Raw genomic sequence first — 19,006 nt, 5'->3', positions numbered from 1 at the left:
AGAGACAATGGGAAAACTACGAAGTAGCCACTCGTCTCAAAGATGAAACGAAAGAGTACAGGACAGCGGTACTGTTAACCTGTATTGGTCCAGAGGCAGCGGAGGTGTTCGAGGGATTCGAATTCCGAGACGGTGAGGAAAAAGACATTGACGTTGTGTTACGAAAGTTTGCTCAGTATTGTGTAGCCGAGACAAATGAAGCGTACGAGACGTACAGATTCAACAGACGTGAACAGTCAGAGACAGAGAATGTGGATGCATACGTCACTAGTTTGCGACAGTTAGCGAGGAATTGCAACTTTGGGGAGTTCAGAGACAGAATGCTCAGAGATAGAATTGTCGCTGGTATCAGGGATGATACAATGAGAAAGAAGCTTCTCGAGACGAAAGACTTGACGTTGCAGAAATGTATAGAACTATGCAGAGTGCACGAGTCCGCGGCGATGCAAATGAGGTCAATGGGGAGCGAAGACGTTCATGAAGTCTATGCTCAGGCCAAAACTCGGTTCCCGAGGAAGGATCGACGTTCACCGAATCCAGTCAACACTCAGACCAGTGGGGGTTCTTGGAAGAAAGAATCCCGATATGAACAAAAACATTGTGGTTATTGTGGTTCGGAGCACAAGAAAGGAAAAAACATTGTCCTGCTTTCGGGAAGAAATGCCGACTTTGCAAAAAAGACAACCATTTCGCAAAATGTTGCAAGAACAAGAACAGTGTGAATGCATGTGGTGTGAAAGGAAATGATCATGTGCAGGATGATGTTGATGATGATGATTTCTGTGTCATGCATGTTGATGATGATACACCAAGTTCTGTTCATGCAAAGATGTGCATAAATGATGTCATGGTTTCTTTTCAGCTTGACAGTGGTGCAACAACCAATTGTTTGTCAGAGAGTGTATACAAGACTGTGACAAAAGACAAACAGCTGAGACATGTCAAGAAGACAGACAGAAGACTGTTGATGTACAATGGGTCAGAGGTCAGGCCAGCTGGGGAAACGATACTCAGAGTAGTCAATCCCAAGAACAAAGAAGAATACAGAGTTCGTTTCTACATTGTCAGAGAAAAGACAAGACCGATACTTGGTTTCAGAGCACTTCAGTACATGAAACTAATGACAGTGAATGTAGAGAACATAGCTGTAGCGACTGACAGACATGACGACAAACATGTTTTGACAGAGTTTCATGACGTGTTCGAAGGGGAACTGGGAACATTAGAGGGAGAGTTGCATCTCGTGACAGACCCAAAAGTCCCGCCAGTGAAGTTACCTTGCAGAAAATGGCCCGCACCTGTGAAGCAGCAAGTCAAGGAAGAACTTGATCGGCTTTTGGAACTTGGAGTTATCGCACCAGTGAACACTCCAACAGATTGGATCAGCAGCCTGGTTGTTACCATGAAGCCCAATGGTAAAGCACGCCTGTGTATAGATCCAAGGCCGTTGAACAAAGCCATAAAGAGAAACCACTACCCCATGAGAACCATTGATGATGTGCTTGAAGAGCTGCAGGGAGCGCAGTATTTCACGCATTTGGACGCAAGAAACGGATTTTGGCACGTTGTTCTTGACGAAGAAAGCAGTTTGCTGACAACGTTTGAGACGCCCTTTGGAAAGTACAGATGGAGAAGACTACCATTTGGAGTTTCAGCGAGTCCAGAAGAGTTCCAGAGAAGAATGGATGAGGCGTTGAGAGATCTTCCCGGAGTTTTTGCAGTCCATGACGATATCATCATCTGGGGAAAGGACGAAGATGGCAAGAGTGCATCAGAAGTTCACGACAGAAATGTGAAACAGCTTCTACAGAGATGTCGAGAAAAGGGAATCAAGCTGAACTCAGACAAGGTTGAGTACAAGAAAACGGAGATTTCCTACTTGGGTCATGTCATCAGCACAGAAGGAGTCAAAGCAGACCCGAAGAAGATCGATGCTGTGAAGAAACTCAAGACGCCAGAAGACAAGGCAGCAGTCCAACGCCTGCTAGGGATGGTTGGATATCTCCAGAAATTTGCTCCACGTCTTTCGGAGATAGCGACGCCGTTGAGACAGCTAGTGAAGAAAAATGTTCATTTTCGATGGGATGAACAAGTGCACGGAAAAGCACTCCAAGAGATCAAAGAAGTTCTCTCGCAGCCACCAGTTTTGAAGTTCTTCAACCCCAAAGCAGAGAAAGTTGTACTCCAGTGTGATGCTTCGGAGTTCGGATTAGGTGCCTGCCTGATGGCCGATGGACATCCAGTACAGTACGCATCCAGAGCACTAACAGAAACGGAAAGAAACTATGCTCAGATTGAAAAGGAGATGTTGGCGATAGTATTCGGTCTGGAGAGATTTGAACGCTACGTTTATGGAAGACACGTAGAAGTTGAGTCGGATCACAAGCCGTTGATTCCTATCCACAAGAAGAGTCTCCTCAGTGCACCGAAACGCCTTCAGCGGATGCTACTCAGAACGCAGAAATATGACTACACAGTGGTGTACAAGAAAGGCACAGAGATGTACATAGCAGATACACTCAGCAGAGCAGTGGAATCAAGCGGTACAGGTGGCGACAGAACAAGAAGAGAAGAAATTTTTCAGTCAGAACTGGAAAAAGAGATTGAAACTGTCAACATGACTTCACACATAGCAGTTACAGAGGAAAGACTGACAGAGCTGCAAGAAGAAACAAGACGAGATCAAGATCTAGGCCTTCTGATGAAGATTGTTCAAACAGGATGGCCAGAAGAAAGAAGAAACGTTCCCGTCAAGCTTCAAGACTATTTTCCATTCCGAGAAGAAATTTCCCTCCAGAATGGGTTGCTGTTCAAGGGAGAAAGAATAGTCGTTCCAGAGAACATGAGAACCAAAGTGATGTCTTTGATTCACATCAGTCACACAGGGCTACAAGGATGCCTTCGGAGGGCTCGAGAAGTAGTCTACTGGCCAGGAATGAACAAAGACATGGAACAACTGATTGGACAGTGCGAAGCGTGTCAGACATACCAGAGAAATCAGACGAAAGAACCGATGATCAGTCAACCGATTCCAGATCTCCCATGGCAGTTTGTTGGAGTCGATCTTCTGGAATTGAACGGAAGAGACTATGTAGTGACTGTAGACTACTACTCCGATTTCTTTGAAGTTGATAGGATACAGAACAAAACAGGAAAAGAAGTGATCAACAAAATGAAAGCTCATTTTGCAAGATATGGCGTACCAGAGAGAGTGATTTCAGACAACGGACCGCCGTTCAACTCTGAAGAGTTTGCTGCGTTTGCCAGATCCTTTGGATTCGAACATGTGACAAGTTCTCCAGGGTATCCACAGTCAAATGGAAAAGCTGAAAATGCAGTCAAAGCAGCAAAGAACCTGATGCGGAAGACATCTGAAACAAAGACAGATCCTTACTTAGCTTTGCTAGAACTAAGAAACATTCCAAGCGAGAAGATGAAAACATCACCAAGCCAGAGATTGTTTGGAAGAAGGACAAGAACAGCAGTACCTTCAGCCAAAAGTCTGCTGAAACCAGAAACTTGTAGAGATGTGAGGAACAAGTTGATGGAGAAGAAGGAAAAACAGACAAGCTACTACAACAGAGGAGCAGTTGAACTTGAAACGCTCAAACCAGGACAGGTAGTGAGGTTCAAAGCTCCAAGATCAAACAGATGGGTAAAGGCAACAGTTCAGAACCAGGTAGACGTTAGGTCATACAAGATACGAACAGAAGATGGACGTATGTACCGCAGAAACAGGAAACAGATAAGGTCGACAAGTAGTTCTGACATGACAGCACCGGTACAAGGGGGACAACAACTGTACAGACACTTGATCGACAAAAGTCAAGAAAAGAATGATAGTGACACAAGACTAGAACAAAGACAGACAAGACAACAAGACCAACAGAAAGAAACTCAGAGTCAAACGCCTGTGACAGAAGAAAATAGAGACGCAGAACAGAGTGACAAAGTAAAAGACGACCAAACATACACCCGTAGTGGGAGGGTTGTTAGAAAACCAGCATATTTGAACGATTACAAAGTGGGTTAAAATGAAAGACTGTTTTGTGTTAAGTGCTTTGCATGGATATGCAGCAAGCTTATTTTCAGGAGGTTTTGTGTGTTAAAGAAGCTAGAGAAAGAGGGATGTGACGATAGTGGTCATAAGATGACGTATGTAATCGTATGTCATGTGATAGGAAGTAATTGTACTTTTGCACATGCGCACTGGATGCAGATAGCAATGGACATGCGACACCCCATGTATGATTATCGTGAATAAAGAGCTCGACGAAGAAGCCAATCGTTTGTCCTTTTTGAGCTAACGTGATAAGCATAACGCCACGACTACATAATTGAGTCACATAAAGGTAGCGAGCTCCTGCAGGTAGACTTACCTTAGTTTTCTGTTACGGCTTTCTGTTACGGCGCGCTCTGTGCGATACGTCTGTCTCGGTTCAATTCTCAGTCAACACTCACCAATAAGCCCGCCGAAGCGTGGCTTATTGGTTCCGGTCCCGGGAGGGGAAAAGGGAGTTGTTTCCCTTACTCCCCTTACTCCGTAAGGGAAATCCACAAACACTACAATACCTACGCACAAACCTCGACGCCATCTTGGATCACATGAAACAATCCCGGAGAAAAACCTCAAAATACACACTTTAAAATCGCTTTTCAAACAAAAATTGCTATATATGACAGCTAAGACCGCATTTGTTACATTTTAGCAGTGTTGACCCCAAGTTTCTACTTCAAACAAAAAATCAATAGCAAAATCTCAAAGTAGGCTATGTGCGAGTCCCCTAATATGGACCACCTTCAACAAATCGAAGAAAAAGAAGCTAAAGGCTTTTTTCATTAATTCATTAAGAAGCTTGCTGGAAATAACCTATTACTAGCCCTCGAGATCAGTTTAAAAAAAAATATAACAAAAAGTCTTCTTTTCAATCAATCAATCAATATGAGGCTTGTATCGCGCGTATTCCGTGGGTACAGTTCTAAGCGCACGGATTTTTTTTTTAATGCAATTTATATCGTGCACATATTCGTGGAAGTTGATAATTTTACTTATTTGCACTCTGTTTTTGATAAGCTTGTTTAGTTTCCTGGTGTTCTTCAAATAATGCTCTCATCAACCCGAAACAGATCAATCTAAATCATATTTGAATTATTCTGACTTGTACACTAAGTTGTATCATGCTATTTTGAAGTATAGGGGGCTTTTTTTACAGTGATTCGTGAAGGCCGCTTCACTGGTACATATTAGGCGCCCAGGCTCCTAATATGTACCATTGTGATTTTGTATGTATTTAATTTTTGCTGAATGTCTATCAAAGCTATTTCACTCTAATTAGGCCTAACGGTTAACCTAAGAGAGAAGGACTACCAAACACAAAATGAAACTTCTTCGCAAGAAAACAAGCTAGTTATCAGCATGAAACAAAAAGTGGTCCATATTAGGAGCCCTTCCTAACTGTCTGCGTCGAAGATGTTACCGTGAATGTGTTTTTAAAAGACATTTGTCAGGGCGGCATTCAAACCACACGCACCAGACACGAACCGACGAACAAAATACTTCTGACAACAACTTAAATGTAAAATCAACAAGAGTGTAGCAGGGACCTATATTAATATAGGTCTATGAGTGTAGTAAGATTCCAAATTGTATTCAGACCAAAACAACAATCATAAAACATACATGGGATTTTTCATATGTGTGTGTGTGTGTGTGTGTGTGTGTGTGTGTGTGTGTGTGTGTGTGTGTGTGTGTGTGTGTGTGAGTGTGTGTGTGATGATAATTAGTTTTAACGTCCTCTTAGAACTGCAACTGGCTTTAGGACAGGTAGAGTTAATATGCTTTATGTGGGGACAAGACACTGAACAAACATGCAACCAGAGAACACATATGGTCGTGTTATAATCATATCTGGAAGTCTGTTGCGATGTTTCAAAATGGGGATGGAAGTGAAGATTGTGTACGCGGAATATGGTTGGACTGGAGCGGTTTTGTAGGCTTATTTTTTTATTTTTTGTTATGTGGAATATTGTTATATTTGTGGCTGAATAGGTAAGTAAATACATAACTGGAAAAATAATACAATGAAGAAGAAAAAGCTCGGCGTGAGAGAGTATTGAGGGGTGGGAAGGAGGAACAGAGATCAGGGTTTTTAAAACAGATATCCTATTTCAGCCTTATATATTGAGAGACACAGGGTGTATGCTAGCTTCCATTGCAATGTTTATCTAAAAAAAAAAAAACTCATGGGGTTTCAGTTTGTGTTCGTTGACAAGGGTGTGTAGCACAGGAGCTCCTGTGGTGTGTAGGTTGCGGAAGTCTTGTTGGAGTGATTGGCAGCGGTCAAAGAGGTGTAAAAAAGATATAAACTTTCCACATTCACAGAGACGGGGAAAGCACTTGTGAGCGCATCCATCCGTGCGATTGCTGCGAAGTAATTTAAGGAGGGAGGTGGGGAGTGTAGGCCTGTTTTGTTTTGTTTGTCGGGGCAGAATAAGCCAACCATGAGCATTGCCTTCTATTTTTAATTCTGTTTCCCAGTGACGCCAGGCAACTTTGGCCATTTTGTGTTTTGCTCCCGTCTTTGTTAATTTTATGTCATGAAATGCTGCTTGATCTGAAACAGCCTCTTTTGCTTCTCTGTCAGCCATATCATTGCCTCTGATCCATGTGTGAATGATTGATTGATTTGTTTTTTGGGAGATCAAAGATGAGTTAGAGTGCAGCCATTTCGGCTCTAGTTTTAGATTCGATTTGTGTGTGTGTGTGTGTGTGTGTGTGTGTGTGTGTGTGTGTGTGTGTGTGTGTGTGTGTGTGTGTGTGCGTGCAGGGGTCGACACTAACTTATTTGGCCTGGGGCCACACTGGCCCCAGAGATGGAAATTGCTGGGGCGGAAAAAAAAAATCTGGGGCCCACTCTCAGTATTCACGTGCGGCAATGCATTGTCTGTTTTTCTTCATCGTACTGAAGCCAGGGAAATTCTTTCAACCATTTGACATTGAAATTACGACAGCGCTTCGCGCTTTTGGCTGCATCGGTCTCCTTTTTTCGTTTCTCTCCACCCTGTTCTTCATCTTCATTTCCATGTCTTTTTACACCAGGGATGTGTCGCCACATTTTGCGTTTGGCATTTGAAGGCGATACTTATCTCTCACGCTAAAGAGCGCAATCTGGGAGTTATTTCCCTTACGACATTGTCCTTCGACGATTTGAATGTTTTTTTTTCTTGACTGCGGCATTGATCGTAACGCAAATTTCAGTGACGACTTTGACTGGCGATTTTTAGTGATTGGCTCTGCTGGCATTAGAATTTTCGGTTTGTCATTGTTGGAATTTATCCTGGGGCGGAGTGGGCCCCAAGCTTCGGCAATGTTTGGGGCGGAACACAAAACTCTGGGGCGTTCCGCCCCCCGCCCCCGCTAGTGTCGAACCCTGGTGTGTGTAGAAGCAGGAAAAGATAGCACAATAATAGCAAACAGAAGAAGGGGAAGGAAAACGAAAGGGAGGGTAAAAACCACGCACTTCTTTACTCAAACTTCATAAAACCGACTGTAAAACTAACACCGACTATTCTCCTTTCTCAATCATTATCAAAATCGATCCTAAAACAAAACAAGTCGCGTATGGCGAAAATACAACATTTAGTCAAGCTGTCGAACTCACAGAATGAAACTGAACGCAATGCAATTTTTCAGCAAGACCGTATATTCGTAGCATCGTCGTCAGTCCACCGCTCGTGGCAAAGGCAGTGGAATTGACAAGAAGAGCGGGGTAGTAGTTGCGCTGAGAAGGATAGCACGCTTTTCTGTACCTCTCTTCGTTTTAACTTTCTGAGCGTGTTTTTAATCCAAACATATCATATCTCTATGTTTTTGGAATCAGGAACCGACAAGGAATAAGATGAAAGTGTTTTTAAATTGATTTCAAAAATGTAATTTTGATCATAATTTTTATATTTTTAATTTTCAGAGCTTGTTTTTAATCCAAATATAACATATTTATATATGTTTTTTGGAATCAGACAATGATGAAGAATAAGATGAACGTAAATTTGGATCGTTTTATAAAACAATTATTTTTTTTTACAAATTTCAGATTTTTAATGGTCAAAGTCATTAATTAATTTTCAAGCCACCAAGCTGAAATGCAATACCGAAGTCCGGCCTTTGTCGAAGATTGCTTGACTAAAATTTCAATTAATTTGATTGAAAAATGAGGGTGTGACAGTGCCGCCTCAACTTTTACAAAAAGCCGGATATGACGTCATCAAAGGTATTTATCGAGAAAAAAAAATGTCCGGGGATATCATACCCAGGAACTCTCATGTAAAATTTCATAAAGATCGGTTCAATAGTTTGGTCTGAATCGCTCTACACACACACATGCACACGCACACACACACACACACACACACACACACACACACACACACACACACACACACACACACACACACACACACACCACGACACTCGTCTCGATTCCCCCTCTATGTTAAAATATTTAGTCAAAACTTGACTAAATGTAAAGAGACTGTATGTATTGCATCTAAACACGAGCTAAGTAAAACATTATCAGAAAAGGTAGAGCAAGAGAAATCCCAAAACTCAAATTCGAGTCACTGCAGTTCGTACTGTACAAGTTGAGAAAGTTGCAAGTCCAGTCAGTAGCCACCATCTCGGACGGATGTTTTTGGGGAGGGGGGGGGGAGTAGAACAAAGGCCTATCTGTGGTCCGTCGCCACTTCGAATTCCTTACAGGTCCCACACACATGGGAAAACGATTAACTCGGCCAGTACCCCAGCAAAAGTGCAAAGGAATATAGAAGAAAACTAAAATCTGACCGCGCTAAATAGTCAGCTTAGAATGACCTACTTTCTCTGCTCAACGCACGGGCAATGCAGTCTCTCGTGTACACTGTACTGTGACAAGGCTCATAATTATAGAGAAAATAAGAGATACCCCCAAAAATGTTTGTGCACTGCACTTTTTTTCACATTTATAAACTGATGATCAGTGTGTGTATGTGTGTGTTCAGTTGTGTGTGCGTGTGTGTGTGTCAGTTCAAGGTGTGTGTGTGTGTGTCACTGTGTGTGTGTGTGTGTGTGTGTGTGTCTGATTCTGCAGGTTCGGCACCAGGCTGATGAAAACGCAGAATAATCCATCAAAACAACACTCTAACATCAAGGTTTAGAAACCAGAAAAACTTATCGTAACTCCATAGGTTTCGTGGTGTTTTGCGCACTGCTGAAACGCGTTCAACACGACGTCAATCGCCGTGCGTTAATGTAGCGAAAACGTCCAAAACGCAGACACCAAAACTCGATGTTTTACTGTGTTTTGCACCCCGCTAAAATCCCAGGGATTTTATTGCGTTGCGGCAGTTTTTCTAACTTGATGTGAATCGAACAGGTATAATGCCACAAAATTCAGTTGATTAACTTCATGTTTCATGTTATATGCCACGTTATTGTGCCAAAACGTGACTTTTCGCCCAGTGGATGCCAGCGCAAGCAATCTGATGCAGAGTCAGGAGGCGGTTTGGTACACGAGAACCTTAGAGGCCACAGCCTCGGCCGTCTAAGGGATCTGTGTGTCTGGAGGCACATTTGGTTTCTGAGGTTCAAGCGGAGCTGTTGCCTCTTCTCCCAAGTTCCCGTGTCTGGAGGCGTTTTTGGTATGGAAGCAAACCTGTAGGTTGGGGCCTCTGCCTTTCAGGATGCCAGGACTACAAAATGTGTGTCTTGGGACACATTTAGCTTAAGATTCCAGAAGTGGATCTGTGCTGTGCTGGGTCTGCTGCAAGCACACTAGAACCAGCTCGCAACAGTTGAGGTGAACAGGTTGGTGACCAAGACCATCATCGGTTTCTCTCCGAGTGATGGGTGTGGGCGGAGAAAGTCTCCCAGACTGAGAGCATTCTCCCTTCTGTAGCGGATGAGACTAGACATCTCTTCCTTGAGAGTATCACAACCTTCAAACACGTGTGTGAGGTGTCCAGTCTTGCCACACTGACAGACTACCTTGTCCCAGTAGATGCGGCTGCTGACCGTGCGCAAGCGACGCAACAGGCTCATGGGTCTCGGGGGGAGTGGGAGGTGGTGCCCTTTCCTATTGTAGGGGAGGTGTATCCATCCTCTCTCTTCACATGTTTGTGACAGTGTCTGCTCTCTTTCCTCTCTTTTTAGCTTGGATAGCAGCAGTTTGGCTTCCTGGCAGGAGAGCCGAATGTCTGTCACTGGCATGGTTGACATAGCCGCTGCTTTTGCTGCTCTGTCCGCCATTTCATTTCCCCGGATTCCTGTGTGGGATGGCAGCCACATGAGGGAAAAGTCTGTTCCTTTTGTCATAATTTGGTGGGCTAAGAAATGAATTTCAGTTTGCATCTCTCCTCTGTTCTTGGTGCCATATGCAAGTGCTTGCAACGAGAATTTTGAGTCCGTAAGGATGACCACCCCCAGAGGTGGGGTTGGCAGATCGTTTATCAGTGTGCAGGCCATGTAGATAGCAAATAACTCTGCAGAGAAGATGCTGATCCCTTGTTTAGCTTGTATTTTCGTGTTATATCAAGTCCAGGAATCGACAAGGCACACCCAGCCTCCCCTGACTGCAGGATCGAACCATCTGTGAAGACCTGTAGGTGGCTTTTAAATCGTTGATCGATCTTTTCTTTTGCAACTGTGGCTAGCAGCAATGGGTCTTCTGCCTTTTTGAGGCCGTCTCCATAGTCCATGATCAGATTTGGGGCTTCAAGCAGCCATGGAGGGTAAGGAAGAGTATCACCTGTAACCAGCTTTTCCTTGGACAGGGCACTCTGTTCCCATATGCCCTTCACGTGGTTGTATATTGGGAGCACTGTTTGGTATGTATGAGTCTTGGATTCAAGAGCTTTGTATTGCATGTGGTCGGTATCTCCCATGTCTGTGGTAAATACTTCCACTGCCGTGTTTGGGACACAGTGTATTCTGACAGCCAGTTGTGCACATCTGAGGTGGCATTCCTCTTTCAGTGGCAGCCATCCCACGTCCTGGTAAAGTAGAGTGGAGACTGCCGATCTGGGGACCCCCAGCGCCACTTTGAGAGCGGCTCTTTCTACTCTTTCAAGCTTTACCCACTGACTGTCAGGAGCTGCAAAGAAAGCCTCTTGGCCGTAGCTGAGGCGCGACCGAACAAGGGCACTGACAAGATGGATCAATGGTTTTCCGGCTGCCCACGACTCTCTGCTCAGAACCTTTATCAGATTTAGGGAGCGTTGAGCTTTTCTCACAAGTGAGTCTATGTGTGAGCCCCAACTGAGAGAGCTTGTGAATGTCACTCCCAAGAACTTGGTTTGATCTGCTGGCACCAGCTGCACCCCATTTATGGTAATGGAAAATGTCCTTTTGACAAGCTGCACTCCTGTGAAGGCCATGAACACGGTTTTTTTCGGTAGATAGCTCAAAGCCATTCGTCTGCATGTAGTCAGCGATCTGGTCGACTTTTGCTTGGTACCGCCCCATTTTTGTTTTGATTGTTATTTCTGACTTGCAGTTGACTGCTTCCCAGAGGGCCATATCATCGGCAAACAGAGACAATGAGGCCTCCTTGAGGTTCAGGTTTGCTGCATCGTGGACCATGATGCTGAACAATATGGGGGCTATGATGCTTCCTTGAGGCACCCCCATATCTAGGACATGTGTTTGAGAGATGGACTGCCCCACTCTAACAGCCATGGACCTGTCTGTGAGGAATTCCTGGACAAATTCCAGCAGGCGCCCTGAGATCCCCATGTTGGACATTTTCTGAATTAGCTTTCCATGCCAGACCGTGTCAAATGCTCTTCTAATGTCGAAGAAGGTTGCCAGCACTGTTCTGCCTCGTGCTTTAGCCTTCTTGATGTGGGCTGTAAGTTTTACCACATGCTCCATGCAGGCTCGACCCTTTCTGAAGCCTGCCTGGCAGAGGGGAAGAATGTTGTTCTTTTCAAGAAAGTGTTCTAGTCTGTTTTTTACAATTCTTTCGTATACCTTGCCAAGGTGAGGTGTGAGTGAAATTGGGCGGTAGCTTGTCGGCAGGTGCCGGGGTTTACCGTCTTTGGGAAGAGCAATCACCAAAGCGTTTTTCCAAGCTGAGGGAAGTTTTGAGCTCGCCCAACAGTGCTGGTAAAACTGTAGCAGCACTTTAGGCATGGGCTCAGGAAACCGGCGTATCATGTTGTATGAAATGGGGTCTAAGCCGGTTGCAACATTTCCGGATTTGATTCCTTGGATTGCCTTCCTCAACTCATTGATACCCAGATCCTGGTTTATCGGCAGTGAGTGCCATCTTTCAACGCAGCGAAGCGGAACGTTGCAGTAGTGTCACCCTACCGTGACAAGCCAGCATACTTACACAGCCACCAGCTGGGAAAGACTAAACAAGTGACACCGGCCCACAGTCAAGGCGATTCGTCTTCGCAGTTTTGTGTCCCGTCGGAAAAAGAGATTTCTTTTGCAGCGCCTACGATGGTAGCTGTTGCGCCTTCAGTTAGCCATAGACCTGTGCTGCACAAAAGTCATAGTGTGGCTTTTGGTACCGACTGCACGCTTCCACACGGAAACTACCACCACCACCACCAGCAAAAAGATGCGCACACTTTCTTACCACCATCAACTTTCGTGCCGCCACAGTCTTCGACCCTCGACAAGGCTTCCACAGTTTTTAAAAACCCTCTGGTTTCTCAGCTAGCCAAAAGAACCTCAGGAGAATTTACGCATCAAGGTAGCTTCGGTTTTAACGTGGCTCCGTCTCATGATTCCAAAATGTTGCGGCGATGTGAAAGTCTGGGTTTTGACAGTAGTGCTCCGACTAAATCACCAGTACCACTATTGGAAGGGCATGAATCTGAGAAGCAGGATCCAGCTGTAGTCGAGGATCGCCGTGGTTCTCTTCAGGACAGCAAAAGTGCTTCAGGAGGAAAATGGAAGAGAGGAAACTCTGGAACACTGACAAGGCGCGCCGCGTTTCGGACCAAACCGTTATGTCGGACCAACAGTCGTACCAACGTAACAGGTACCGACAGCGGTCATATGACAGGGGCAACACTTACGCGTACCGACTCCTGTATTGATGATGTGTCTAGAACAGTAGAAAGTACTACAGTGGACGCCGCTTAATAAAACCGCGGTTAATAGAGCCAGCCGCTTATAAAAGCCGATTTCAGACGGTCCGGATTTATCACTATATCTTATGTATTAGAAAAAGCCGGTTAATAAAACCAACCCGCCGCTTATTAAAGCCAGTTTTCTCAGAGAAATCACGTAGTTTGTGACTAAAACTCACATTATCTTGTTCTGATGTGGAAAAGGACCAACAAACAAACACTCATATAATCGTTCTTCTCTGACGAGTAATGGTTCGTGACGGTGACAGTGAAATTATTGATGTACCGAAGTGATCAAAGTACACGTACATGTACATAATTAAAACAAAAGTTCAACATCCTTCGTGAAGTTTTGTTTAGATTCAAACAAGTGTAAATGACGAAAGAAAGTGACTGAGTGACGTAAACAAAAGAGATTTTTTTTTCTTTCGAAAATGACGTATTCCTGGACAGCCGGTTAATAAATCCGCCGCTTATTAAAGCCATTTTTCGTCGGTCCAGAAGTGGTTTTATTAAGCGGCGACCACTGTAGTGTCCAAGATGCTTTCACAGTGTCTCCCTCCCCCTCTCCCACCACAAAAAGTTTTACCCCCTCTCCTCCTCCTCCTCTCCACAGGCAGCTCAGTCGTCGACGCAGTTATCGACAGTCAACGACAGAGGACGACGACGATGAGAAGGCCGACGAGAGAACTGTGACAGTGGAGGATGTAGTGGAAGAAGAGGAAGAGGAGGAGTCGTTCACCCCTCCCACCACCCCCCGGGAGACACTCAAGAAACGCCGGGTGGATACGGGCAGGTGAGTGAATTATTCGCGTGTATTGAATGTCTCTGCTCTTTGTGTTGTGAGTCTCTTGAGTGTCCTTTTGTAGCTGTTTTATGAGTTAAATATAGTTTTGTTTGTTTTTCTCTGTACGCTAACTGGGCTGTAGGCTTTTTGTCTGTCGGCATGCTACCACTATCCGCAATAAACTCGAAAGGGTTAGTCCGTCTGTATGTCTGTCTGTCTGCTTGTCAGTCCGTCCAGCTGCCGGCTTTATGTCAGCCTAATCCTCATACTGCGATTTCTAAGTTATATTTGTTTCTCTACTTTTGTATTCGTTTAAAATACTTTTCACGTTTTCTTTTATCCAAAATCGATGCTTAAAATTATAAGTGCCGTGTTTGTGCTTTTGCGTTATTGTGGAAACCAGTCATCATAGAAACAATCGTCGTTTCTTTCGTTGATTATTTATGACCTAGTAGAAGGTGTGTCGCCTTTCTTGACATTTTTACAATGCCTCTTACTGAAGTCGATAAACACCCGTACATAGTTGGCATACGTACAGGTAACATTTATTTTCTTCTGGAATGCACAACAGCACGATTGATTATTGTTTTGTGTGTGTGTCTGTGTGTTCGATTCCCGGCATGGGCGGTCTATTTTTTTTTTAAATTCTTGTTTACTATTGTTTATTATGAACGTTTTAATGTTTTATTTTAGTCTAATAATTTTTTTAATTGTGTAAAATAATTTTTTTTTTTTAATTTAAGTGATCCTTGTGGAAAGCGATTCGTCTATGGCCAAAGTGATCCGGGTTCGATTCCCGGCATGGGCGGTCTATTTTTTTTTTTTTTTAATTCTTGTTTACCATTGTTTATTATGAACGTTTTAATGTTTTATTTCACTCTAATAATTTTTTTAATTGTGTATTTATTTATTTATTTATTTTTTTTAATCCACGTGCACAAGACAAAAACTTTCATAGTAATCATACTGGGGGAGCGAGCCAGTCTGAAGAGTACTCGGGTCCAGCGCCAGCGTTTTTTATCCCCGAGTACGCAGTACTAGGGTCCTGCAGACTTTAATTGTGTGTCTGTTCGTCTCGACTTAACAGCTTATTGCTGGGAAACTACTGGGCGCAGTTCGTTCAAAAGTTGATACACTAACTTGATAATAGGTCCGATTGATCGTATTAAAACTTCATAATGTTACCTGGGACCTAAATGCGAAATAAATCACAAAAGCCACTCTTAACGGCGAGCGCGATTCGCGGTGGGATAGAACTGCCGTTCGGCTGATAAACCGCCCAGCCAGCGACACCACATCAAGCTTTGCGTGCTTTGCGTGCGTGTACCACTGCGCGAGGACTATAGGCATTTGAGTTCACTGGCGAATGTCAGATTTGTTGGCTTGGAGGAAAGCCTTTCCGACTATGGCCAAAGAGATCCGGGTTCGATTCCCGGCATGGGTGGTCTATTTTTTTTAAAAATTCTTGTTTACTATTGTTCATTATGAACGTTTTAATGTTTTATTTTACTGTAATAATTTTTTTAATTGTGTAAAATAATATTTTTTTTTTTTTTTTTTTTTTTTTTTTATCCAAGTGATCCTGGTGGAAAGCGATTCGTCTATGGCCAAAGTGATCGGTTCGATTCCCGGCATGGGCGGTCTATTTTTTTTTTTTAATTCTTGTTTACTATTGTTTATTATGAACGTTTTAATGTTTTATTTCACTCTAATAATTTCTTTAATTGTGTAAAATAAATAAATAATTTTTTTTTTAAATCCAAGTGATCCGGGTTCGATTCCCGGCATGGGCGGTCTATTTATTTTTAATTCTTGTTTACTTTTGGTTATTATGGACGTTTTAATGTTTTATTTTACTCCAATAATTTTTCTAATTGTGTAAAATAAATAAAATTTTTTTTTTTTTAAATCCACGTGCACAAGACAAAAACTTTCATACTGGGGGAGCGAGCCAGTCTGAAGAGTACTCGGGTCCAGCGCCAGCGTTTTTTATAAGAAAATACATGTTGCCATTATTTTGAATGAAGAAAATGTATTTTTGGGTTATTTTAGGGAAAGTCTGAAAAATGATTATATTTATTTTGTGAATCATTGTATTTTAATCACCAAAATGACCATTGCAAAAATTTAAATATGGGAAAAAGTTAGATTTGGGTGTATTATTGGAAACTGAGCTGAACATTAGGAATAAATTTATGTTATGATTATTTTTATTTATTTACTTAAACATAATAGTTTACTGATAAAGTTTGTTGATTTAAAAATGTACACATTTGACTGAGAAAAGAAAAGACCTATGAAAAAGGTTTGCTCCAAGCCACACACGAAAAAAAAAAAAAAGGCAAAAAATAATTGTAGTAGCAAACCTGCATGCAACTGAGGTTAAAAAAAATTTTTTTAAAAAAACATCAGAAGGAAAGACCAGAATATTGCAAAACACAAGAGAGGAGATTTGAATGTAGCAAGAACAGACACATGAATCAGAACATAGCGATAATAGAAGAAAAGATCAACAACAACAAAGGTCGGGAGTACAGATTTTTTTTTTATTAAAGCTGGCTGAGAGAAAATCAGAATATAGCGAGAGCTGAGAGAAAATCAGAATATAGTGAGAACAGAATTTGTTTTAGCAAATAGCGAAAACAGAAGGAAAGATAAAACAATAACAGCAAGAATATGGGAGAAGATCAGAATATTGCGAGAACACCAGAAGAGACCTGAACTTGAAGAACAACAACAGAAGAAAAGACAAGAAAAAAGCGATCACATGAAAGAAGAAAAAAGAAAATAAAGGGAGCATGCAGCGTGTATGTTTCGGGGAGAACTCCAAGAAAAATAAAACAAGACAAGAACAGAAACTAACGAGAAGATTATGCCTGTGCGTCACCTCTGGTGCAATGTCAGAGAAAAAAACAGAATAATGAGGGAGCAATTAAAACACCTCTAGACAATTAGAAATGTAATGTGCTTCACAAGGAGAAATAAACAAAAAGAAGAGGGAGCACTCAACACACATATTAAACAGTATAGAAATGCAATACGTATTAAAAGGAGAAAAGGCAAGAAGTTAAAGAGAGTATACAGAAGCATGCGGAATAATGCATGAGCTAACACATGACATCATGCCACAGTTTTATTATTTTTATTTTTGTATGGTGAGATTTCCAGCGCTTTTGTCGCAAGTAGTTCTAATAGGCGTAGGGATTAGAATGGGAGGTGGACTAGAGAAAGAGAGAGAGGGAGAGGGAGAGGGAGAGGGAGGGAGGGAGGGAGGGAGAGAACAAGAACAAGAACAAGAACAAGAACAAGAACATCATTTATTCTTCAGGCCTCTAGCCCCTAGAATAGGGTCGTTACAAACAAAAATACAAGTCAAAAGTACATACAGCGGCAAAGCAACACGAAGATACAAAACTAAACACATACAGCGGCAAAGCAACCAAGATACAAAACTAAACATACACGGTAAAGTAATACAGTCACAATCAGTCGTCTTGAGCTATGTTTTCAGTAAACTCCAGGCGAGTTTTTAGAGCAATAAACAAGTAAATGCTTAATCTACGAATATCAGATGATGAGCCGTTGCGGAGAATATTCACAAAATTTAATGAGTTATATCTTGTATTTAGAAACTTAGCCCTGGCGTTTGCATACAATGGACAATCAAATACAAAGTGCTTTTCGTCTTCCACAACCTCACAAAGCTTGCATAGAATATTCCTGTCCCTTCCAAATGTTCTTCTAAAACACGAAGCTCCAATAGGCAACACACCCAGACGCAATTTGATCAAACAATCGCGGAAACATTTTTTGTCAATGAAATCAAAGTACTTCTCACTTTCAAAAACTGTTTTGAATAATCGGTAGTTTTGATAAATGTCATTACTTATAATGGAACCATTCCATTCCTGCAAATACATATCAGCCATTCTCTGTTTAAACAAAGAAATAAATGTTTTTTCACACCCCACCCCTTGTTGCAACCAAACATATCCAAACCCCGTGCTAAACAATGTATTCTTTACATGTGTTGCCCAGCATGTTTTACCTCGCTCGTCCAAGTTTTTTAACATTAAGTATGCCTGTCTGGGAATTCTGGATATATCTAGTGTCAACAGCTTCAACCAATATTTTATGCACCTTACTGCACTGTTGATGTACAAAGGGTAGCGTCCCAGTTCTCCATACACAAACTTGTTGGATACTTTAAGAGGAACACTTAAGAACCTTTTGCATGCAAGTGTGTGAACCTTTTCTATATTGTCTAATCTTTGGAGACCCCACATTTCAGAAGAGGGAGGGAGGGAGAGAGGGAGGGAGGGAGAGAGGGAGGGAGGGAGGGAGAGAGGGAGAGAGGGGGTAGAGAGACAGAGAGAGAGACAGAGAGAGAGAGAGAGAGAGAGAGAGAGAGAGAGAGAGAGAGAGAGAGAGAGAGAGAGAGAGAGAGAGAGAGAGAGAGAGAATGCATACGTCGACTTCTTTTTTGGTCACGCAATCACACCTTGGGAAGGTGGATGTGGACGAAAAGGGTATACAATTGAATATCGCGGATAGAGAGAAGGAAAAGGAAATGGAACGGGAAAAATTGTTATCGTTCGCATGGAGACCACAACGATACTTGCAACGATGACTTTATTAGACAAGCAATCGTGCCTCGGAGGGAGAGAACAGGGGAAAAAAAGAATACACATGAGGTTACCATAACCTGTGGATCATAGAGGGTTCGCCAACGATGGATTCTTTATGGCGTAAGTAATCACGAGGTGAAACGTTCAGACAAGTTGAATGGCACGGCACCTGTCACCAAGTGCACTTTTTTGTTCCATTTCAACTCAAGCACCGATATGCGGGTATGAAAGAGAAACGCTCTGTCATCTTCTGTTTGTGCAAGTCGCCAAGATAGCGAACATCTCGAGCCACTTGCTATTTTTGGACTGGTTTCCGTGGTAGATGGACTAGAAAAGAGCAGAGAAACTAATGCTCGCCCTAATAGGCTTGAGGTTTGCTGGCCGATGTGAATGCGGGATATATTGTGTAAAAAATTCCATCTCACACGGCATCAATAAAAAGCTGGACCCGAGTACTCTTCAGACTGGCTCG

The 19,006-nt window shown here is 42.7% G+C and overlaps 2 protein-coding genes across 2 annotated transcripts in view; one reads left to right on the top strand and one right to left on the bottom strand.

Annotated features, from left to right (window-relative positions):
• The window catches only part of LOC138945589 (uncharacterized), a 291,977-nt gene that overhangs the window by 247,174 nt on the left and 25,797 nt on the right, over window positions 1–19,006 (bottom strand). The window lies entirely within an intron of this gene.
• The window catches only part of LOC138945565 (uncharacterized), a 51,993-nt gene that overhangs the window by 20,987 nt on the left and 12,000 nt on the right, over window positions 1–19,006 (top strand). The window contains exon 2 of the mRNA XM_070317008.1: window positions 13,736–13,915. Within this exon, the coding sequence (XP_070173109.1) occupies window positions 13,736–13,915 (180 nt within the window). The remainder of the gene's footprint in view (window positions 1–13,735; window positions 13,916–19,006) is intronic.

Source organism: Littorina saxatilis, linkage group LG13 (assembly GCF_037325665.1).
Source record: "Littorina saxatilis isolate snail1 linkage group LG13, US_GU_Lsax_2.0, whole genome shotgun sequence".
Taxonomy (NCBI): domain Eukaryota; kingdom Metazoa; phylum Mollusca; class Gastropoda; order Littorinimorpha; family Littorinidae; genus Littorina; species Littorina saxatilis.
This window is presented reverse-complemented; position numbering and strand designations above follow the sequence as displayed.